Source organism: Antedon bifida, chromosome 5 (assembly GCF_963402885.1).
Source record: "Antedon bifida chromosome 5, ecAntBifi1.1, whole genome shotgun sequence".
Lineage (NCBI taxonomy): Eukaryota > Metazoa > Echinodermata > Crinoidea > Comatulida > Antedonidae > Antedon > Antedon bifida.
In genome coordinates, this window is record NC_136230.1 from 3,936,262 (window position 1) to 3,961,686 (window position 25,425).

A 25,425-nucleotide genomic window follows, 5' to 3' on the forward strand; every position below is an offset into this window, starting at 1 on the left:
GAATACTATTTTGCCGATAACAACCGGCAAAAACTATTATGAAAAGTATGTTTATTTATTGCTTTATTGGCGTTTCATACGCCAAGACTACCATAAGTTTATTAAAGTAAAAAGTGGATGTTATGATCGTGGAAGTTCGCAAACTTAACCTTTTTGGTGCACACTAGGAAGTTGAGAGCCTGACTGCTTATTAAATATTAAACGAGGGGAGCTATATTGTGTAGTCGTTTTTTGATAACTGAGAGCTATCAGTGTGTATCATCCTCGTATATAATTGTTTTCTTAGTTGTAATAAAGATCACATTATTATAACATCTAGCATGTTATTATAATATATACATTTATAGGTACCAAAACTAATATTTTTATTTTTAAAAAAATTCGATAAGTATTTTAATAACACTGAAACAACATTCCTAATATAACAAATGATATGTAGTACTACTAAATCAATGTATAATTGCATAGGACTATGTGTACAGTATTATGATCAGTGTAGTCAGAATTTGATAACTGAGCACGCATCTTTTAATATCTACCTCATCAATAATTATTATTAATAATCTTTATCACATTGTTGGATATGATCAGTGTAGTCATAATTTGATAACTGAGCACGCATCTTTTAATATCTACCTCATCAATAATTATTATTAATAATCTATATCTCATTGTTCGATATGATCAGTGTAGTCAGAATTTGATAACTGAGCACGCATCTTTTAATATCTACCTCATCAATAATTATTATTAATAATCTATATCACATTGTTCGATATGATCAGTGTAGTCAGAATTTGATAACTGAGCACGCATCTTTTAATATCTACCTCATCAATAATTATTATTAATAATCTATATCACATTGTTCGATATGATCAGTGTAGTCAGAATTTGATAACTGAGCACGCATCTTTTAATATCTACATCATCAATAATTATTATTAATAATCTATATCACATTGTTCGATATGATCAGTGTAGTCAGAATTTGATAACTGAGCACGCATCTTTTAATATCTACATCATCAATAATTATTATTAATAATCTATATCACATTGTTGGATATGATCAGTGTAGTCAGAATTTGATAACTGAGCACGCATCTTTTAATATCTACCTCATCAATAATTATTATTAATAATCTATATCTCATTGTTCGATATGATCAGTGTAGTCAGAATTTGATAACTGAGCACACATCTTTTAATATCTACCTCATCAATAATTATTATTAATAATCTATATCACATTGTTCGATATGATCAGTGTAGTCATAATTTGATAACTGAGCACGCATCTTTTAATATCTACCTCATCAATAATTATTATTAATAATCTATATCACATTGTTCGATATGATCAGTGTAGTCAGAATTTGATAACTGAGCACGCATCTTTTAATATCTACATCATCAATAATTAATATTAATAATCTATATCACATTGTTGGATATGATCAGTGTAGTCAGAATTTGATAACTGAGCACGCATCTTTTAATATCTACCTCATCAATATTTAATATTAATAATCTATATCACATTGTTGGATATGATCAGTGTAGTCAGAATTTGATAACTGAGCATCTTTTAATATCTACATCATCAATAATTATTATTAATAATCTATATCACATTGTTGGATATGATCAGTGTAGTCATAATTTGATAACTGAGCACGCTACTTTTAATATCTACCTCATCAATAATTATTATTAATAATCTATATCACATTGTTCGATATGATCAGTGTAGTCAGAATTTGATAACTGAGCACACATCTTTTAATATCTACCTCATCAATAATTATTATTAATAATCTATATCTCATTGTTCGATATGATCAGTGTAGTCAGAATTTGATAACTGAGCACGCATCTTTTAATATCTACCTCATCAATAATTATTATTAATATCTTATATCACATTGTTAGATGTGATCAGTGTAGTCAGAATTTGATAACTGAGCACGCATCTTTTAATATCTATATTATCAATAATTATTATTAATATCTTATATCACATTGTTCGATATGATCAGTGTAGTCATAATTTGATAACTAAGCACGCATCTTTTAATATATACATCATCAATAATTATTATTATTATCATATATCACATTATTCGATATGATCAGTGTAGTCATAATTTGATAACTGAGCACGCATCTTTTAATATCTACCTCACCAATAATTATTATTAATAATCTATATCACATTGTTCGATATGATCAGTGTAGTCAGAATTTGATAACTGAGTATGCATCTTTCAATATCTACATCATCAATAATTATTATTAATACTCTATATCACATTGTTCGATATGATCAGTGTAGTCAAAATTTGATAACTGAGTATGCATCTTTCAATATCTACATCATCAATAATTATTATTAATACTCTACATCACATTGTTGGATATGATCAGTGTAGTCATAATTTGATAACTGAACACGCATCTTTTAATATCTACCTCATCAATAATTATTATTAATACTCTACATCACCTTGTTGGATATGATCAGTGTAGTCATAATTTGATAACTGAGCACGCATCTTTTAATATCTATACCTCACCAATAATTATTATTATCATATATCACATTGTTAGATGTGATCAGTGTAGTCAGAATTTGATAACTGAGCACGCATCTTTTAATATCTACCTCACCAATAATTATTATTAATAATCTATATCACATTGTTCGATATGATCAGTGTAGTCAGAATTTGATAACTGAGCACGCATCTTTTAATATCTACCTCATCAATAATTATTATTAATATCTTATATCACATTGTTGGATATGATCAGTGTAGTCAGAATTTGATAACTGAGCACGCATCTTTCAATATCTACATCATCAATAATTAGTTATCCGCTTGGTATACCAAGCGGATAACTCCTTGTTATTGTATGGGATCAATAGTTTTTTAGTTATCCGCTTGGTATACCAAGCGGATAACTCCTTGTTATTGTATGGGATCAATAGTTTTTTAGTTATCCGCTTAGTAGCGGATAACTCCTTGTAACTGTATGAAATCATCTTTTTTTTCTGTATTATTCTTTCTTTCTGTCAATTTTGTGTCTCGCGTATCTCAAAAACTTGTAAACAAAACATTTTATAACGTTGTCAACATGTGGGCATTCACGTGAAATTGTGCACCTCCTATTGTGAATGACGTCAGAATTGCGCAACGTGATTTACGCGCGTTTTAACGAATTTCGCGTATTTAACATAGATCGAAAACAATATAGCAATTTAAATTGAAACTTAACAAAAGTTTAATTTATATCTTGCGCTAACTGACTGTGGAAAAAAAATGGCATGTTTCACACGAAGTTACGCGCGCACGGGCGTTTAAAATTTCAAAATGCGAAAAATCAAATTCTAATCAACTTTCTACGCGTTTCATGTCATTTTGAGCATGTCAAAAATTCCCACGCGCGCGCATATTTTTACTCGCACGGTGTGCACGTAGCGTTGAAAATAAATTTTTTTCGCGTGATTCATGTTTTTCCAGCCTTTTCTAGTAATTTTACCAACTTTTGAACAATTTTGACCTAAAATTACGTCATACAGGCACATCCAATTGGATAATTTACGTGCGTTTTTGATGAAAAAGTTCAAAAATTTGTCAAAATTCGTCAAAATTATGCCTTTTTTTAAACATTCATAGATTCTAAACTACGAGGTGAACTTTTTTTAAAATTATATATTCTGGAAGTTGATGTGTTGTAGATATGGAATCATGCATTAATATGGCTAATCGGACATTATAACGTCATCGTATGGCCACGCGAATATAAAATATAGGATTTTTATATCTTTCGTCATAGCGCATCACATTTAATAGAGCGCATCTCCACTTATCCGTTTTTTATTTTACCCCGATTTTGATATTGTCTAGGTGAATGAACTATCTTTCGCATGAGTTAAAAATATTTTACTTTTTGTGACGTCATCATGTCGAAAATTGTAAATAACCTGGGTCACTTATTTTCATCTTTACAGTAAATTTCAATCTGTTATAGCTCATCAGAATAAAAAGTGATAATCATGATTAAAACGTTTTCCGGAAGCTATTGGATTTTAGATACGAATTCATTTGAACATTTTGCCAATCAGATGCTGTGACGTCATCATATGGCCAGTTGAATATAAAAAGTCGTATTTTCATATTTTGCGTCATAGTTCATCACATTTAAAAGAGCGCACATCTATATTTTACGTATCCAAATTTCTTCTACATGCTAATATGTTGTTGCTGAGATAATATCCTTCCGAAATTGGTATTTTAGTGTTTCATTTTGATACCGTCGCCATGTTAAAAAATGGAATAAATGGCGGGTCCCGTAATTTCACCTATTCTACACTGTATGTAATATGTATACAGATTATACTGTTTATACTGTATATACTATATGACACAAAATTGACAGAATTCAGTACTAACAACATATCATATTCTTCAGATCAGGTCATAATGCCATAATCTTTTTCTGGGTGCAAAATTCTAACGTATGACGTGCACGTGGCGTTTGTTGTGCGGATAACTAACTCGTCAAAGTGACGAGTTTCATGTCTAGTTTCTGTATTATTCTTGGATCCTTCCTTCCTTTTTGTGAGTCGCGTTTCTCTAAAATGTGTAAACATAACATTTCATAACTTTGACAACATATGGGCATTTACGTGAAGTTGTGCACCTCCTATTTTTGAATGACGTCATAGTTGCGCAACGTGACTTACGCGCAATTTTATGAATTTCAATGATTGATTATAGATTAAAAACCAAAAGTCATTTAGTATTGACACTTTGACAAAATTTAAGTCATATCAGGGGCAAACTTTCTACGGATTAAAAATGGCATGTTTCACAAGAAGTTACGCGCGCACGCGCATTTAAAATTTCAAAATGCGCAAAATTAATTTCTAATCAACTTTTTATGCGTTTCTTGTCATTTTGAGCATGTCAAAAATTCCCACGTGCGCGCAATTTTTTACGCACGCGGTGCGCACGTAGCGTTAAAAACATATTTTTTTCTCTTGAATTATATTTTTCAAGTCTTTCCTAGTAATTTTGAAAACAATTTAGACCTTTTCCAGTTTAAATAACGCCATACGAACACGTTGAATTAGACAATTCGTGCGCGTTTTTTATGAAAAAGCTTAAAAAATCGTCAAAATTATGTCTTTTTTTAAACAGTCATAGTTTCTAAAGTAAACCGTGAACCGTTTATTTTTATTACAAAATCTAGAAGTTGATGAGTTGTAGATATCGGATCATGCATCGATAAGGCTAAAAAAACATTGTGACGTCATCGTATGGCCACACGAATGTAAAAATTAGGATTTTTGTCTCTTTCGTTATTGCTCATCACATTCAATGGAGCGCATCACGCTTATCTGTATTCCTTTTTCTCCTAAATTTATATATTGTGTAGGTCAATCAACTTTCTTTAGCATGAGATAAAAATATTTTAATTTTTATGACGTCATCATGCCTAAAAATTTTAATTACGTGGGTCATTAATTTCATCTTTACAGTAAATTTTAATCTGTAATAGCTCGTAAGAATAAAATGTGATAATCACGATTAAAACGTTTTCTGGAAGCTATTGGATTGTAGATACGAATTCATGTAAACATTTTGCCAATCGGATGTTGTGACGTCATCATATGGCCAGTTGAATAAAAAAAGTCGTATTTTCATATTTTGCGTAATAGTTCATCACATTTAAAAGGGTGCGCATCTATATTTTACGTATTCAAATTTCTTCTACACGTTAATATGTTGTTCCTGAGATAATTTCCTCCAGAAATTGCTATTTAAGTGTTTCATTTTGATACCGTCGCCATGTTAAAAATTGGAATAAATGGCGGGTCCCGTAATTTCACCTATTCTACACTGTATGTAATATGTATACAGATTATACTCTTTGCATGTATATACTATATGACACAAATTGACAGAATTCAGCACTAACAGCATATCATATTCTTCAGTTCTTGTCATAATGCCATAATCTTTATCTGTGTGCAATATTCCAACGTATGACGTGCACGTGGCGTTTGTCGTTGTGCGGATAACTAACTCGTCAAAGTGACGAGTTTCATGTCTAGTTTCTGTATTATTCTTGGATCCTTCCTTCCTTTTTGTGAGTCGCGTTTCTCTAAAATGTGTAAACATAACATTTCATAACTTTGACAACATATGGGCATTTACGTGAAGTTGTGCACCTCCTATTTTTGAATGACGTCATAGTTGCGCAACGTGACTTACGCGCAATTTTATGAATTTCAATGATTGATTATAGATTAAAAACCAAAAGTCATTTAGTATTGACACTTTGACAAAATTTAAGTCATATCAGGGGCAAACTTTCTACGGATTAAAAATGGCATGTTTCACAAGAAGTTACGCGCGCACGCGCATTTAAAATTTCAAAATGCGCAAAATTAATTTCTAATCAACTTTTTATGCGTTTCTTGTCATTTTGAGCATGTCAAAAATTCCCACGGGCGCGCAATTTTTTACGCACGCGGTGCGCACGTAGCGTTAAAAACATATTTTTTTCTCTTGAATTATATTTTTCAAGTCTTTCCTAGTAATTTTGAAAACAATTTAGACCTTTTCCAGTTTAAATAACGCCATACGAACACGTTGAATTAGACAATTCGTGCGCGTTTTTTATGAAAAAGCTTAAAAAATCGTCAAAATTATGTCTTTTTTTAAACAGTCATAGTTTCTAAAGTAAACCGTGAACCGTTTATTTTTATTACAAAATCTAGAAGTTGATGAGTTGTAGATATCGGATCATGCATCGATAAGGCTAAAAAAACATTGTGACGTCATCGTATGGCCACACGAATGTAAAAATTAGGATTTTTGTCTCTTTCGTTATTGCTCATCACATTCAATGGAGCGCATCACGCTTATCTGTATTCCTTTTTCTCCTAAATTTATATATTGTGTAGGTCAATCAACTTTCTTTAGCATGAGATAAAAATATTTTAATTTTTATGACGTCATCATGCCTAAAAATTTTAATTACGTGGGTCATTAATTTCATCTTTACAGTAAATTTTAATCTGTAATAGCTCGTAAGAATAAAATGTGATAATCACGATTAAAACGTTTTCTGGAAGCTATTGGATTGTAGATACGAATTCATGTAAACATTTTGCCAATCGGATGTTGTGACGTCATCATATGGCCAGTTGAATAAAAAAAGTCGTATTTTCATATTTTGCGTAATAGTTCATCACATTTAAAAGGGTGCGCATCTATATTTTACGTATTCAAATTTCTTCTACACGTTAATATGTTGTTCCTGAGATAATTTCCTCCAGAAATTGCTATTTAAGTGTTTCATTTTGATACCGTCGCCATGTTAAAAATTGGAATAAATGGCGGGTCCCGTAATTTCACCTATTCTACACTGTATGTAATATGTATACAGATTATACTCTTTGCATGTATATACTATATGACACAAATTGACAGAATTCAGCACTAACAGCATATCATATTCTTCAGTTCTTGTCATAATGCCATAATCTTTATCTGTGTGCAATATTCCAACGTATGACGTGCACGTGGCGTTTGTCGTTGTGCGGATAACTAACTCGTCAAAGTGACGAGTTTCATATCTAGTTATTATTAATACTCTACATGACATTGTTGGATATGATCAGTGTAGTCATAATTTGATAACTGAGTATGCATCTTTCAATATCTACATCATCAATAATTATTATTAATACTCTACATCACATTGTTGGATATGATCAGTGTAGTCATAATTTGATAACTGAGCACGCATCTTTAAATATCTACCTCATCAATAATTATTATTAATAATATATATCACATTGTTGAATATGATCTGTGTATTCATAATTTGATATAACGCATCTTTTAATATCTACCTAATCAATAATAATTATTAATACTTAATGTTAGATATGATCAGTGTGATTTTGTTAAATTTACTGTATACGAGAGATCGAGTCGATGGGTTTTGAAAATGTGGTTATTCTTTTGTTCCTAATCACCCTATTGATTTGTATCCGTTTGCTGTTTAAATTTATACTTTTAAGAACGCATCGTTTATGATGAACGTGTGCCGTTGTAAAAATAAATTTTATGTTTCATATGTATTGTAGGGGCTATCATGCTTTGGCTTCTATTGAGGGTCCCAGTTCTTCTTAACAGAATAAATGTGCAGTGAATGAATAATGTGTGTTTTAACATCGATCTATACAGACCGTAATAATACTCTTCCAGAAATGATATGTTGCTATAATAGGCCTATGACGAATTTCCATTACATTAATAATTCAATTAAAAAGGAAATGTGTCAGAAATACTAAAGAATCCAGTAATCTTATTGATTAATAATTAGTTGTACCATTTCTGATGAACGAACAGAAAACTAAACTTGCAGCCAATCAAAAAGCTGCTGTACTGTAGGGAATTTTAAGTAGGAGTTGTTTGTCATTGGTCTCGGCTAATCAGTTATTGCCATTTGACTATGATAGGCATCTTTATTACCTATAACTATGGGTAGACCAAACAATATTAAAATATAATGACTTCTTTCACTTTTTACAAGCTTCTGACCTAGTTTGTGTTTTAAAATGATTTTGGATAAATTGACAGATTTTACCATGTAAACTGCATAAACGTTAATGCAAACTTTAAAAAATACCCCGCAAACATCATTCAAACAATTGAATACTGATTATACCACTACTAGAACTATAAAAGAAGACAATTTATGAAAATAATGTTATTGAAATAGCTCTAGGTTTGACTTTTTTGGAGTGAAAATGTAAATTTTGGAAAATTGACAGATTTTACCATGTAAACTGTGCAAACTTTAAAAAAACACCCCACAAATATCATCCAAACCACTAAATATTGATTATACCACTGCTAGAACTATAAAAGAGGACAATTTATGAAATAATTTTATTGAAATAGCTCTAGGTTTGATTTTTTAGGGTGAAAAATGTCAATTTTGGATAAATTTACAGATTTTACCATGTAAACTGCATAAACTTAATGCAAACTTAAAAAAAACACCCCACAAACATCATTCAAACCACTTAATATTGATTATATCACTACTAGAACTGTAAAAGAAGAACATTTTTGAAATCAATTTATTGAAATAGCTCTAAGTTTGACTTTTTAGGGTGAAAAATGTCAATTTTGGATAAATTTACAGATTTTACCATTTAAACTGCGTAAACTTAATGCAAACTTTAAAAAAACACCCCACAAACATCATCCAAACCACTTAATATTGATTATACCACTGCTAGAACTATAAAAGAGGACAATTTATGAAATAATTTTATTGAAATAGCTCTGAGGTTTGATTTTTTAGGGTGAAAATGTCAATTTTGGATAAATAGATAGATTTTACCATGTAAACTGCGCAAACGTAATGCAAACTTTAAAAAATACCCCACAAACATCATTCAAACAATTGAATACTGATTATACCACTACTAGAACTATAAAAGAAGACAATTTATGAAATAATTTTATTGAAATAGCTCTAGGTTTGACTTTTTTGGAGTGAAAATGTAATTTTTGGATAAATTGACAGATTTTACCATGTAAACTGTGCAAACTTTAAAAAAACACCCCACAAACATCATCCAAACCACTTAATATTGATTATACCACTGCTAGAACTATAAAAGAGGACAATTTATGAAATCATTTTATTGAAATGGCTCTAAGTTTGATTTTTTAGGGTGAAAAATGTCAATTTTGGATAAATTTACAGATTTTACCATTTAAACTGCGTAAACTTAATGCAAACTTAACAAAAACACCCCACAAACATCATTCAAACCACTTAATATTGATTATATCACTACTAGCACTATAAAAATAGCTCTAGGTTTGACTTTTTTGGGATAAAAAATGTCAATTTTTGATAAATTGACATATTTTACCATAAATTGCATAAACTTTAATGCAAACTTTAAAAAAAACACCCCACAAACATCATTCAAACCACTTAATATTGATTATATCATTACTAGAACTATAAAAGAAGACAATTTTTGAAATCACTTTATTGAAATAGCTCTAAGTTTGATTTTTTTAGAGTGAAAAATGACACTTTTGGATAAATTAACAGATTTTACTATGTAAACTTAATGCAAACTTTATAAAAACACCCCACAAACATCGTCCAAACCACTTAATATTGATTATCACTACTAAAACTATAAAAGAAGACAACTTATGAAATGATTTTATTAAAATAGGTCAAAGTTTGACCTTTTTGGATAAATTGACAGATTTTAAAGTGTAAATTTTACAATGCAAAAAAGGCCATCTGCAAACATCCTTTAAACCACTTATTATATTAAGACAATATTAATATTTACAGATATAAAATGATGCATGCTCAGTTATCAAATGACTAGGCCTACACTGATCATATTCGATATTGGTATATAGACAATTAATATTAATTATTGTTGAGGTAGATATTAGAATATGCGTGCTCAGTTATAAAACTATGACTACACTGATCATATCCAACATTGTGATATAGGATATTATTAATAGTCATTGATAAGGTAGATATTAAAAGATGCATGCTCAGTTATCAAATTATGACTACACTGATCATATTGAACAATGTGATATAGATTAATAATATTAATTATTGATGAGGTAGATATTAAAATATGCGTGCTCAGTTATCAAATTATGACTACACTGATCATATCGAACAATGTGATATAGATTATCAATAATAATTATTGATGAGGTAGATATTAAAATATGCGTGCTCAGTTATCAAACTATGACTACACTGATCATATCCAACATTGTGATATAGGATATTATTAATAGTTATTGATAAGGTAGATATTAAAAAACTAAACAGATCATATCCAACAGTATGATAGAGATTATTAATATTAATTAATGATGATGTATCTATATTAAACGATTTTTGCTCAATTATCAAATTATGACTACACTGATCATATCCAACAATGTGATATAGATTATTAATAATAATTATTGATGAAATAGATATTGAAAGATGGGTGCTCAGTTATAAAATTATGACTACACTGATCATATCCAACATTGTGATATAGGATATTATTAATAGTTATTGATAAGGTAGATATTAAAAGATGCATGCTCAGTTATCAAATTATGACTACACTGATTATATCCAACAATGTGATATAGATTATTAATAATAATTATTGTTGAGGTAGATATTAAAAGATGCGTGCTCAGTTATCAAATTATGACTACACTGATCATATCCAACAATGTGATATAGATTATTACAATAATTATTGATGAGGTAGATATTAAAAGATGCGTGCTCAGTTATCAAATTATGACTACACTGATCATATCGAACAATGTGATATAAGATAATAATAATAATTATTGATGAGGTAGATATTTAAAGATGCGTGCTCAGTTATCAAATTCTGACTACACTGATCACATCTAACAATGTGATATAGATTATTAATAATAATTATTGATGAGGTAGATATTAAAAGATGCGTGCTCAGTTATCAAATTATGACTACACTGATCATATCGAACAATGTGATATAGATTATTAATATTACTTATTGATGAGGTAGATATTAAAAGATGCGTGCTCAGTTATCAAATTTTGACTACACTGATCAAATCCAACAGTGTGATATAGATTATCAATATTAATTATTGATGAGGTAGATATTTAAAGATGTATGCTCAGTTATCAAACTATGACTACACTGATCATATCCAACATTGTGATATAGGATATTATTAATAGTTATTGATAAGGTAGATATTAAAAACTAAACAGATCATATCCAACAGTATGATAAAGATTATTAATATTAATTAATGATGATGTATCTATATTAAAAGATTTTTGCTCAGTTATCAAATTATGACTACACTGATCATATCCAACAATGTGATATAGATTATTAATAATAATTATTGATGAGGTAGATATTAAAAGATGCATGCTCAGTTATCAAATTAAGACTACACTGATCATATCGAACAATGTGATATAGATTATTAATATTAATTATTGATGAGGTAGATATTAAAATATGCGTGCTCGGTTATCAAATTATGACTACACTGATCATATCGAACAATGTGATATAGATTATTAATATTAATTATTGATGAGGTAGATATTAAAAGATGCGTGCTCAGTATATCAAATTATGACTACACTGATCATATCCAACAATGTGATATAGATTATTAATAATAATTATTGATGAGGTAGATATTAAAAGATGCGTGCTCAGTTATCAAATTATGACTACACTGATCATATTGAACAATGTGATATAGATTATTAATAATAATTATTGATGAATTAGATATTAAAAGATGCGTGCTCAGTTATCAAATTCTGACTACACTGATCACATCTAACAATGTGATATATGATATTGATAATAATTATTGATGAGGTAGATATTTAAAAATGTGTGCTCGGTTATCAAATTATGACTACACTGATCATATCGAACAATGTGATATAGATTATTAATATTAATTATTGATGAGGTAGATATTAAAAGATGCGTGCTCAGTTATCAAATTATGATTACACTGATCACATCTAACAATGTGATATAGATTATTAATAATAATTATTGATGAGGTAGATATTAAAAGATGCGTGCTCAGTTATCAAATTCTGACTACACTGATCACATCTAACAATGTGATATATGATATTAATATTAATTATTGATGAGGTAGATATTAAAAGATGCGTGCTCAGTTATCAAATTCTGACTACACTGATCACATCTAACAATGTGATATATGATATTGATAATAATTATTGATGAGGTAGATATTTAAAAATGTGTGCTCGGTTATCAAATTATGACTACACTGATCATATCGAACAATGTGATATAGATTATTAATATTAATTATTGATGAGGTAGATATTGAAAGATGCGTGCTCAGTTATCAAATTATGACTACACTGATCACATCTAACAATCTGATATAGATTATTAATAATAATTATTGATGAGGTAGATATTAAAAGATGCGTGCTCAGTTATCAAATTCTGACTACACTGATCACATCTAACAATGTGATATATGATATTAATATTAATTATTGATGAGGTAGATATTAAAAGATGCGTGCTCAGTTATCAAATTCTGACTACACTGATCATATCGAACAATGTGATATAGATTATTAATAATAATTATTGATGAGGTAGATATTAAAAGATGCGTGCTCAGTTATCAAATTATGACTACACTGATCATATCCAACAATGTGATGTAGAGTATTAATATTAATTATTGATGATGTAGATATTAAAAGATGCGTGCTCAGTTATCAAATTATGACTACACTGATCATATCCAACAATGTGATGTAGAGTATTAATATTAATTATTGATGATATAGATATTATAAGATGCATGCTAAGTTATCAAATTTTGACTACACTGATCATATATGATATTGTGATTGATGATGATATATTCATATAAAGAGTTTGTTCTTCTGTACAATACTCACAGTATTTTTTAATCCATCCACATGAAGAAGAGACACAAGAAGAGTTGTTTGAAATTGTGAAGCCTCACAACCTTACTAATTGTGATGACATTTAATATTACAGCCATACACAAACAGTAAGGTAGTTAGGGTCACTACAATCTATTAAAATAATTAACATTAATTAACTGGAAACATTGTTAATTATCAGTTTGAGTTTGACTTTTGTCTCTTTTGTTGTAAAATTGAATCTCTCTTTATCCATTGCTTTCAACCTGAAAATAAACAGGCCTAATAATAATACCTTGCCATTAGCAATGAAATCAACTTACTTACACACTAATATTTTATATAGATAGGCTGTCTATGACCCCCCAGCCTATCCCTAGCTAGGCCTATGCCTCTCTATACCATTCTGCTGGCTAGCTAGCAAGGCCCTAGGCCTAGTCCTATAATTAATAGCACAGGTCTCATATAGATAGGCCTAGAGTGTTTAGACTGAGCCTGGTTATATGCCTATTTATTTAACTGCCTAAACTAAGGCCTAATAAACTAGTCTAGGCCCTAACTAGAATACATAGAGCTAGCTAGTTATGCTAGCCTAGCTACTTATTATTAGCTAGTAAGTAGGCCTAGCCAGTTCCCTAGTAGGGCCTAACCAGGTGGGCCTAGCCTCTAGCGCCTAGTAGTAGTAGTAGTAGTAGTACTAGTAGTAGCCTACTAGTACTAGGCCTACTAACTAGACTAGGCTAGCCCTAGTAGTAGGCCTAGGCTTAGTAGGCCTAGTAGTACTAGGCCTACCTAGGCTACTAGCTAGAGTAGAGAGATGCTAGCCTGGCCCTGGCTAGCTAGGCCTATTATAGGCCTAGCTAGGCCTAATCTGCCCTTTTTGGAGGCTAAAATATTGTCTAAAATAAGCTATGACCTACAAACATAGCTTAACTATCTGTTAAGGGTGACACTTATGATGGGTAATCAATAATATGCTTCTAAATCTACCTTTTTGGCTTGCAATCTTAATATCCAGTCTGGCCTAGGCCTGCACGGATCAGGTAGCGAAACGAACGAAGTGAGAGCAGAGGATCGAGGAGGAGGAGGCCTAGCTAGGGCCTAGGTTTCAGGCAGAAAAGAACATCTCGTGTTTGTGTAATTATATATCTATTTATAGTTATTTTAAAATATATCCCTAACATTTAAAAAATTATATATACTACTGATAATTAATTATAAGATTGATACTCTACCCTTTGATATAATAAATTAAATGTATTTTCCGTACGAAATTAATTATATACGAGGATGGCATAAATGATAGTTCTCTGTTATCAAAAAACAACTACATAATATACCTGACGAGGGATAAGAAATTCTTTTGTATTTTCTTTTAATTTATTTGTACACAGGTACAGTATAATTTGCACTACTTGGTTGGTGTAAAAATACAATGTATAAGAGTCTATATATTTAATATTCAACACTAGCTATAGTATATTAGTAGGCTGATAATAATAAATCAGGCCTAGCTAGACCTCTCTCTAGCAATAGAGTAGGCCTAGTAGTTTAATCTAAATGAATCACAGCAGGCCATAGCAGGCATGCATGGGGGTTCCTATGTGCATACCCCAAATAACAAGGCATAATGGTCAATAAAGTTTTATCTAATAGGTAGGAGATGTTGACCTGTCTGGTCTGGTAGTGATCAAAAAGAAAATTCTTGCACTATTTCAAAATTGCACAAATTGTGCATAAAAATAAAACTTGTTGTTTACATTTTCTTTTATTTTTCAGATCAGCTTAACCATAATGCGTTTAGTAATCTTGGACAAATATGATGAGGCAAGTGAATGGGCTGCAAAGTATGTCCGTAACCGTATCCTGGAGTTTAACCCTGGACCGGAGAAATATTTCACTCTAGGCTTACCTACAGGTTTGTCTTAAACTCTGTCTACACTATCAAACTTTATGTGACAACAAACATGACATATCACTACCATTATTTGGGCATATCACTACCATATTTGGGCACATCATATCTTTTTGTCACAAAGTTTGATAGTGTAAACAGAGCTTTAAATTAAATTAGAGGTCTGTCAAACTACTCATGCCATAGTACTTATATATAATACATAATAATTTGAACAACAGTGCATAAATGGTTTATTAGACAATGTTGGACTAAACTAAGCTGCCTACTTCCTTACAATGACTTCCTTATTTGGAAAATTCAGTTTTTCAGACCATGTGTTTTATTTTTCAATTAAAAGATTTCACAAATTTTTTTCAAACTTTTTTTTATTTTTTAGGTAGCACTCCAATGGGAATGTATAAAACTTTAATTAAATTTGTCACCAGTGGAGAATTGTCATTCAAATATGTAAAGACTTTTAACATGGATGAATATGTTGGTAGGTAAAATGAAGTTGAAACATAATTTTCAGGTTAAACAAACTTTGTTTGTCAGCAATACTAGGTAAGAATAAAATAGGCACTGAGGACGATTACCCCAATACCACCACTTCCCCCCTCCCCATCCTAGGAATGTAGTTTAAAACATTTCCAGTACAATTGCTGTCATTATGGTACCCTAAAGTGTATGGAACAAATGTACAAACACTCTCCCTTATATAGTATGTATGTATAAAGTACTATTTGATCAAACACTACCCCCTGTTGATTTCTAAATTAATAAAAATGCGTATATGTTGTTATTATATTTGTAGGCTTGCCCAGAAATCACCCAGAGAGCTACCATTCATTCATGTGGAACAACTTCTTTAAACACATTGACATCGTGCCAGAGAATGCCAACCTCTTGGATGGTAATGCTTCTGATCTAGATCTGGAATGCAAAAACTTTGAACAGAAGATTTTGGATGCTGGAGGAATTGAACTCTTTATAGGAGGTGTGGCATTTTTATTACCAATTGACTTACTTTTACAGGATGGGAAAACCAAACACATGCTTTCTAAACTTAAAGCCTATGCTAGCAAACTTTGAAACTCTACCAAACTTAGAGTTTGCTCAAGTGTAGACTAGGCTTAATTCTCAGGTTTAATAGTGACACTGTTATTTGTCCAGGACTTCAACCAAGGACCCTGAATTGGAAGGTTATAACAACCACCATAATATTACCAGTGCACTAATAAATCACATTTTTATACTCATTGAATTAAGATATTGGTGGTCCCATAGCATAATAAGCCTAGATCAAGTCTACAAAACCATTGCATCACAGTAAAAGCAAATCACTTTTTTATCCCCATTGAATTAAGGTATTTTTCCTGATGGTCCCATAGCCTAGATCAAGTCTACAGTACAATATAACCATTGCATCACAGTAAAAGCAAATCACTTTTTTATCCCCATTGAATTAAGGTATTGGTCCTGATGGTCCCATAGCCTAATGAGCCTAGATCAAGTCTACAGTACAATATAACCATTGCATCACAGTAAAAGCAAATCATTTTTTTATCCCCATTGAATTAAGGTATTGGTCCTGATGGTCCCATAGCCTAATGAGCCTAGATCAAGTCTACAGTACAATATAACCATTGCATCACAGTAAAGCAAATCACTTTTTTTTTATCCCCATTGAATTAAGGCATTGGTCCTGATGGTCACATAGCATTTAATGAGCCAGGATCAAGCCTAGTGTCTCGTACACGTGTTAAAACATTAGCCCAGGACACCATTATTGCAAACTCCCGTTTCTTTGGTGGAGACATTTCTAAAGTTCCTACCATGGCATTGACAGTTGGCGTTGGTACAGTTATGGATGCTAGAGAGGTAAGTGTATTCATCATTATGACAAGGATAGGTGTATTAATTGGTTGGGTGACAAAAGGAGAAGACTTAATCTTGTTTCCCACTAGGGCACAATGCAAGCGAGTTGACCAATGACAAGCGACAGTTAAAATAATCCATCATGTATGATTTGTCAAATTACTTGCGTTGCGGTCTAGCGGGAATTAAGCCTTTAGTGACTTGAAGGCTTCTTTACGATGGCTATTCAGAATGATAGACTGTACAAAAGTTAAGTTATATATATTTTTAAAAACTTTACACCTGTAATACTATGTAAATTATTTGACAGGTAATGATAATCATCACAGGTGCTCACAAGTCATTTGCATTATATAAAGCAATCGAAGAAGGCATAAGTCACATGTGGACGGTGTCTGCATTCCAACAGCACCCTCGTACGATATTCGTCTGCGACGAGGATGCTACGCTAGAGCTGCGAGTAAAAACTGTAAAATATTTCAAAGGTTTGATGTACGTGCATAACAAACTGGTGGAAGATGGTAAAGATTATCAAGAAGTGAAACGACAAAAAAAGAAGTAGAAAAATGAGAATTTAAAATACATGGATGCTGATTGGTTTGTTGTAGTCACGGAAATCGTTTTGAAAAGCTCAACAATCTAATTTTTAGCTATGGTTCTAGTTTCCACCACTTTGAGTCCTGTATCAATTATTCATAGGTCAAAAAGGTCAAGGAAGGTCAGTGAGGATTAATGGTGCTGTGTTGAAGTAAAAACAAAATATATAGATGAACCAAATTAAATTTTATATACCAAAATCACATTATATTTGACATTTATATATAAAATATTTGTAATTTTTTCCACCATTGTATTTTTGTTATTGCACACTTATATACAGAAAGTGTGCTACAAGTTTAAATCTCTGTCTACACTATCAAACTGTATGTGACAAAAAAAAAAAATGTGATGTGCCCATATATGGACATGATGTCATATCACTACCATATTTGGTCATATCACAACCATATTTGATAGTGTAGACACAGCTTAAGTATATTTCATGTTGTAAACATTCCACCATTTTATTTTGTTATAGTGCTAATAATTATGTTTATTAATTACTTTTTAAAACTACTGTAGTTACTGAATTATTGACAAGCAGTGTTATATCCTGGACATGTTACAATATAGTAAAATTTTAATAACAATTTCGCTTAATAGTATAAGATTTATATTGCAATACACTGCTTGCCAGTTAATTCCAAAGGTCTTCATATTTCAAGATCATTCCAATTAAAGAGAAACAATGGGTTCAATCCTGTCAGATGTCAGGATTTTTTAACATGACAAAAAACAAATCTCACACCTAAAATACTTGTTTTAAGACTTTGTTTATGTAGAGCATCTTACCCATGCCAATTTGCCTAAATAAAAAAATTATATTTTAAAGTCAATTATGACACTGGTGCTTGCATATGAAAATGCCATTTATGTCTTCTAATAAATCCATAATTCACCTATTTGGGGTTATTTTTTCCAAGATACTTCCATTCCAATAGAGAAAAGTTTCTTCCTATCAAACTTGATGTGCCCATATATGGTAGTGATATGACATCGTCATGTCCATTATGAGCACATCACATTTTTTTGTCACATAAAGTTTGATAGTGTAGACAGACCTCCTTTTAAGCTTGGTCGCAAGGATGTAAGCTCATCTCAAGTAATTTGACCAATCACAATGCGGTGGATAATCCGAACTGTCGCTTGTGATTGGTCAATTCATTGTTGCATTGCTTCCTAGAAGAACCAAGCTTTACAAAAAACTTGCATTCCCAATGTTGTAGTTGTTTCCTACACTTCCATTAGTCTTTGCACTCAGGAGATAATCTTACTAAATTATATAGATATATTAAAAATAATATGTATATTGTTATATGATGAGTAAAATCAAGTCACTGGTTTTTTGTTTATTTGTGTAAATATTGTTTGACTTTTAATTGTTTGTAACGAAAAGAGAGAAAGGAACTAGCCAATCAGGGAGTAAATCATAGAAGATTATGTAGGATTGAAAAAAGTTGAACTTCCAGACGATTGAACTTGGAACCTTCTGCTTGATATGCAGGCATCCTTACCATCAGACCACTGAGGCTTTCACATTGTTTTTGTATTTGATACAGTATACACTCTTCTACCCTCAATGGTGTTTGCAGTGGGCCCCTGGTATAGCACTTCTAAGGGGCCTTTCAATGCTGGGTAATTGCATTGGACTGCTCATGCTCTGGGGCCCCTTAAGCTCTGAGCTTAGGCAGTGAGCGCTCAGCCGTTACGCCACTGGGCGTTTGATGGTTTATGACTCGTGCGTAACTAAATTTAAATCAATACATTCTCGTCTAAATTCATAAATTATATTTATTTGAAGTATTTTGTACCAATTTACAGTAGTGGTTTTGGTTCCGATTAAAAAGACAAGTATAACTTAACAGAAATAAAAAGTATTTATAACAATAAATGACAGCAATATTAAGATGGTATTAAAATCTACAGTTACAATTTCATCTAGTACAACACAAACACACACATAGATTGTTTCAGATATATCTACATTGGATATTATCAATAAATAAAAATACACTGCATAAAACAAACATTCATTAAAGCTCATTTCCATGGGCTTGTTTCTATTGAAAATTCATAACAAAAAACATCGTGTTGCAGCTAAAATTTGCTCCACAGAAACTTTTTTGGGTCAGATTACTTGACAAAAATTGGCAAACTAGACTTCTGTGAATATAGTACCTATGACATCATTACTTCTAGGTTTATATACATACTGAAAGGTCCCAAGTGACTAACCCAAGATACTGTACCATCACACTGGCTCTCTACAGAATATAAAGCTCTGTCTACACTATCAAAATAGTGTGATGTACCCAAATATGGTAGTGATATGCTCAAATATGGTAATGATATGACATCATCATGTCCATATATGGACACATCACTTTTTTTTATAGTATAGACAGAGCTTAAAATAATAGTATAAATCTTCAAGTACAGTACGATAATAACTTCACTCAGTCAGTTTCCCTGTAACCTAGCGTAAATTGCCACACACCAATTTACAAAAACAGTGCATTAACATTAAATATCCATCCCTACATTTAATATAAATATCTTGAGTATGGGAGGCTACTTTTACTAGATGATCAGTTAACTTCAAGTTCAAATTTTGCTGAAAGAATTGTGTCTGGGTCTTCTAATTTTTCAATTATCCTTAATCGGAATTTCTGTCTTATCCTGTTGAATTCCATGATTGTATCCGGTTTTTCTGAAATCCAGAATCTGTCAAACTCGTAAAATAAGTAACCTGAAACAGAATGAACGCAAGTTACTACAAATTTTGGGGATGCCATATACAGCTCTGTCTACACAATCAATCTAGTTTGAGAAAAAAAAGCGTGATGTGCCCAAATATGGTAGTGATGTGCCCAAATATGGTAGTTACATTCATTCATTCAGTCAAAGAACATTTATTAACATCAAAAAGACAAATAGTAACAAAAACAACAATAGCAAGAGATATGCCCAAATATGGTAGTGATATGACATCACATTTGTTGTCACATAAAGCTTGATAGTGTAGACAGAGCATTATTCCGAGGGATGAGCCTATATCCTCATTTTGTATCTTAATTCATTTGCTTTGGCAAGTTCTTTTGGCCTGTCTCAAAAAGAAAGAAACAGCTTTTTTGCTTGTCTTCTTGTTGCCCTGTTCCATTTCAATCAACTCAACTTTTACAATGTTAAATATCTTTATTTTTCAAATATAATAGAATAAAATAAATAAGTACTTACAGTATACTTGATGGAAATTATTAAGATTTGGTGCACCGATGCAGCTATTGTAGAAATGTGTTTTAAGATGACCATCAACCATTAGGTGGTATGCCATACTAGTCAAGTTGATGCCAACTATTGCATAAGAATACCTGAGAAAAAAATGTTTAGTAATAGTTAATTTTATTTAAGCTCTGTCTACACTATCAAACTAGTTTGAAAAAAGTGTGATGTGCCCAAATATGGTAGTGATATGCTCAAATATGGTAGTGATATGACATCATCATGTCCATATATGGGTACATCACATTTTTTTAACACATAAAGTTTGATAGTGTAGACAGAGCTTTATAAAACGTATGGCTTTTGTAAATCTTTCTTCAGCCTCCACTGATAAGTTAAAAATCTGTGATAGATTACCATAATATATAGATATGTGGTCTAATGGTATGATAAGCAAGGTCACAGGTTCAAATCTCACTTAAGGTCTGTCTACACTATCACATTTTATGTGACAAAAAAATGTGATGTGCTCATATATGGACACAATGATGTCATATCACTACCATATTTAGGCACATCACATTTTTGTCAACTAGTTTGATAGTGTAGACAGAGCTTTAGACATGAAGTGTTTCTTAATAAGCTTGTGCTCAAGCTATGCTTAAAATAATTATCAGATCATCTTCCAATATGAGCACTGTTTGATTGTACAGTATTTACTAATATTTAGGATGGAGTTCATCTTTGGATGACAATAAAATCACAGAAAGTTATAAACTTACCCTAAAGTTGGGTGATTGGAATGTGATAAAAGCTGTCTAGCAGTACCAGAATAATGTGTAGAAAAATATCTAAGAAAGAAAACCAGTGAACATTTATACACAGTATGTCACTAATAAAATGTTTGTATGTAAAATTATCAAAAATAATATCGACTAAAGCTCTGTCCACACTATCAAACTTTATGTGACAAAAATTGTGATGTGCCCATATATGGACAGGATGATGTCATATCACCACCATATTTGGGCACATCATACTTCTTTTGTCAAACAAGTTTGATAGTGTAGACAGAGCTTAATGTTTCACAGTACTTACAGCAAATTCTTTAGTCCAAGCATACCTAGATTGAATTCAAAGAAAAATATTTCAAATGAATATAATAGCATTGAACAGTTAGATTTGGTTATATATATGTTTTTAGTATTAATTCCTTTAGGTAACTGTAAAATCTGATAACACACAGCAGTTACCTTTTTTTGATAAATTAAATAAAAAAGTTTCTAAAGAACAGTTCAGATTAAAGTTTACAGATATAATTGCATACATTATTATTCATATAATTGAACATAATTGTAGTGGAGCTGAAGCCTGGTGCTTGCCTTCCAATACCAAGGTCCAGGATTCAATCCTAACCTAGTGTCAGGGTTGTAACTCACAACTCTTTCAACTCCAATCCCTGAGCAAATGAGACTTAGTTTAAGCATGATAAATTATTAAATAGTTTATCCATCCTGTATAATTAGCGAGCTTGTGTTCACTGTTGGATAAAAAAGAAAGGAAAAAAAAGACGATAATAATCTTACCCATTCCTCTAAAGTCTGTTTGAGGGTCATCTCCTTGGAAACCAATATCTTGCCACTGTTTTGTTATACGGTTTTCTAAAGGTGTCTGTGGCACAAGCAAGCTCCAGAGCTGTAAAAAGAGTCAAATTATATTCTTTTTACCAAAAGATTTGACAATTAAATAATTTATATAATTTGGTTGTTGCTGCTTTTTCTGACAAGTCCATAGTCTAAAGTGCTCTTTTCAGACCAGCTGCAAAAATGATAAAAATATGCTTAAGCAGCCTAGCTTATGACGATTTAGGTCACTTTTGTGGGAAAAGTTGCCCATATATGGAAAAAGGTGAACCTCCTTGTGGAAATCATGGCTACCGGCTTGCCAAGAATAATAATAATAATTTTTAATAATATTGATCATTGGAATATAATTACAGTACCTGTAAAAGATCCTCTTCATGTTCAGAATTCTCAGAGGAGTATGCCTCAGTCCGCAACACTTCAATCTCTTTCAATAAAGCCCTGTAGCCTATTGTTTGGCTTACACAGTTTGTTAATGCCTCTACAACACTGCAAAATAATCATTTGTAAGGTAATTCTTCCAGGCCTTAATTTAGAAAATGACCATGTAATATCAATAAATCAGTCGTTTCATTTTTAATGCGCCATTCGAACGATGATTGCTCATAGCATTGTCAAAAAGAAAAATCAGAAAAAGTGAGTTTTTAGAAGTGACAAAACTGTCCAAAGATGTCATCTCCTAATATGTAAAGGCAGATTGTTCCAGAGCCGAGGCCCAGCAGTACTTAATAACATTATTGTAGGTCAAGTTCAGCACTTCATGTCACATTGTTTATGCCGTGGGCCCTTCACTACTGATATGTAGCAATATTAAAATCATGTGTTAATGTACTTACAGTACTGTGATTGTGTAAGGGTTATACAGTATTGGGATAGCAATAAGTGTATACTATTTACTAACTGTATTAATCAAGAATTTTACCCAGAATCTGCCTACTAGTACATTAGCGTTTTTCATTATTTAGCTACATCACTGAAGGATAGAAGCATTAATTAGAACAATATTAATTAGCAATCTCACTCTTGGTGGGTGTCTGGGTTGATCATTTTCATTGTAATAATATTTTGAACGGCATCATTAACTGTGATGTCATCATCATCCGCCACCACTCGTCTAAGTGCTGCATACTTAGATTTTTTCAATGAAAGCTCTGAAGTTAAAGATGAAAAAGAAATCATGAAATTAGTTCTTCAATATAAATGTGTTAATTTAATATTATTTTATTCTTAAAAATTAAAATAAATAATATAGCTATATATTTAATGTTTTTCTGTCATCATAGATCAGTGAGGTACTTGCCAACTTTCTTGGTACGTGTTGAGCCAGCTGGGCAATCACGGCACAGTCGCTGTAACTCGCATACCCCCAAAACCTTGTGTAAAACCCATTTGATCATACGATATAGGAATAAGAAGAATGATCTAGTAAAATACTCAATCATTGGAGAATAGGTACTATTTGATGCCAGAAAAGAAACCTGCAAAATTAAAAGTTGTATAGTGTCAGGATTGCTAGGCCTACCTTGATCACTTCCTTTCATTTTATAAATTAGAGTTTGGACGTGACCGTGCCTATACAAATAATTGCAATAATGCTTATTTTAGCTAGGCCTAACAAATTATGTATATTTTAAGTGCTTTACTTGGATTGTAAAGATATTTATACATATGTTTATGTTTGTCTTTTTAAATTATTAAATAGTACTTACCTTCTACACATTAATTAACAGCCAAATTGTCGATATCAACGTCGCAAAAATAGAGAGAGAGAAAAGGAACTGCGAACTTATAAAAAAATTACTAATGTAACTAAATTATTGAGGGCGCCATTGAACTTACTGATGATGAGGTACTTAAAAAATTAAGTTCGTCACCTCTTTTTACGTTTAAAATGTTTTTCGGCAATTTTACCTACATACTAATATTGCCTTGGAGAATAATACAGTCTCTAAGTATTTGTAAGATCTTTTTGTTCATTTAATATAATTATTAGGTTTTATTTTAATCTTTGCAATAAGGTGCGCCGTGCCTAGTCTATGAAGGAAAAATAAATAACTTAATTAATAATAAATTTTAGTTTTCTATTCATTTTCCTCAATTTTTTCTTACATTCATTATGTATATCCAAAGTCAGTAGCTGGATCTCAATGGAGATACAAAATAAAATAAGCACTAAAAATGATGGAGATACAAATTAAAAGTAAAACGCTAAATCAAAACGATTAAAAAAAATAGTTAATAAATATTTTCTTGACCCAAAATTAGATAGGGGAAATATTTACCTGAAAAAACGATAATTTAAAGCAAACAGACATTGTGTTTTGGGTTTGTTTTCGTTTATTTTGTCTGTTTGAACTTAATCATCTTTGTTCGTATACTGCTGTGGCCGCTCCAAGTTATCAATCTTCATAATTTATTTAAAGATTTTTTGGGGGGAGTGTGGGGGGGGGGGGCGGTGGGAATCTAGAATCCACCGATAAAATGAAAATTGTGTAACCCTCTCTATGGTCGTGGATAAATTTATGTCTATTTAGTTATGAAAGTTTTTTTATTTGAAAATTTAATTAGGGTGTACCGGGATCGTAAATTGAGTTCAGA

General features: G+C 31.3%; 2 protein-coding genes across 2 annotated transcripts; one reads left to right on the plus strand and one right to left on the minus strand.

Moving 5' to 3' along the window:
• The first annotated feature begins 154 nt into the window (after positions 1 to 154).
• On the plus strand, positions 155 to 19,830 carry LOC144843200 (glucosamine-6-phosphate deaminase 2-like). The gene is made up of 7 exons (XM_078699975.1): positions 155 to 194; positions 14,931 to 14,981; positions 15,367 to 15,505; positions 15,882 to 15,983; positions 16,299 to 16,481; positions 17,181 to 17,365; positions 17,673 to 19,830. Exons 3-7 carry the CDS (start codon positions 15,382 to 15,384, stop codon positions 17,922 to 17,924), a joined length of 846 nt encoding a protein of 281 aa, XP_078556101.1. The 5' UTR covers positions 155 to 194; positions 14,931 to 14,981; positions 15,367 to 15,381; the 3' UTR covers positions 17,925 to 19,830.
• Positions 19,736 to 24,642, minus strand: LOC144843198 (ELMO domain-containing protein 1-like). The gene is made up of 9 exons (XM_078699973.1): positions 24,537 to 24,642; positions 24,128 to 24,305; positions 23,849 to 23,978; positions 23,187 to 23,316; positions 22,771 to 22,879; positions 22,283 to 22,307; positions 21,967 to 22,035; positions 21,200 to 21,333; positions 19,736 to 20,711 (listed from the first exon to the last, which is right to left on the minus strand). The coding sequence occupies exons 2-9, from the start codon at positions 24,267 to 24,269 to the stop codon at positions 20,551 to 20,553; spliced, it is 900 nt and encodes a 299-aa protein (XP_078556099.1). The 5' UTR covers positions 24,270 to 24,305; positions 24,537 to 24,642; the 3' UTR covers positions 19,736 to 20,550.
• Positions 24,643 to 25,425: the final 783 nt, after the last annotated feature.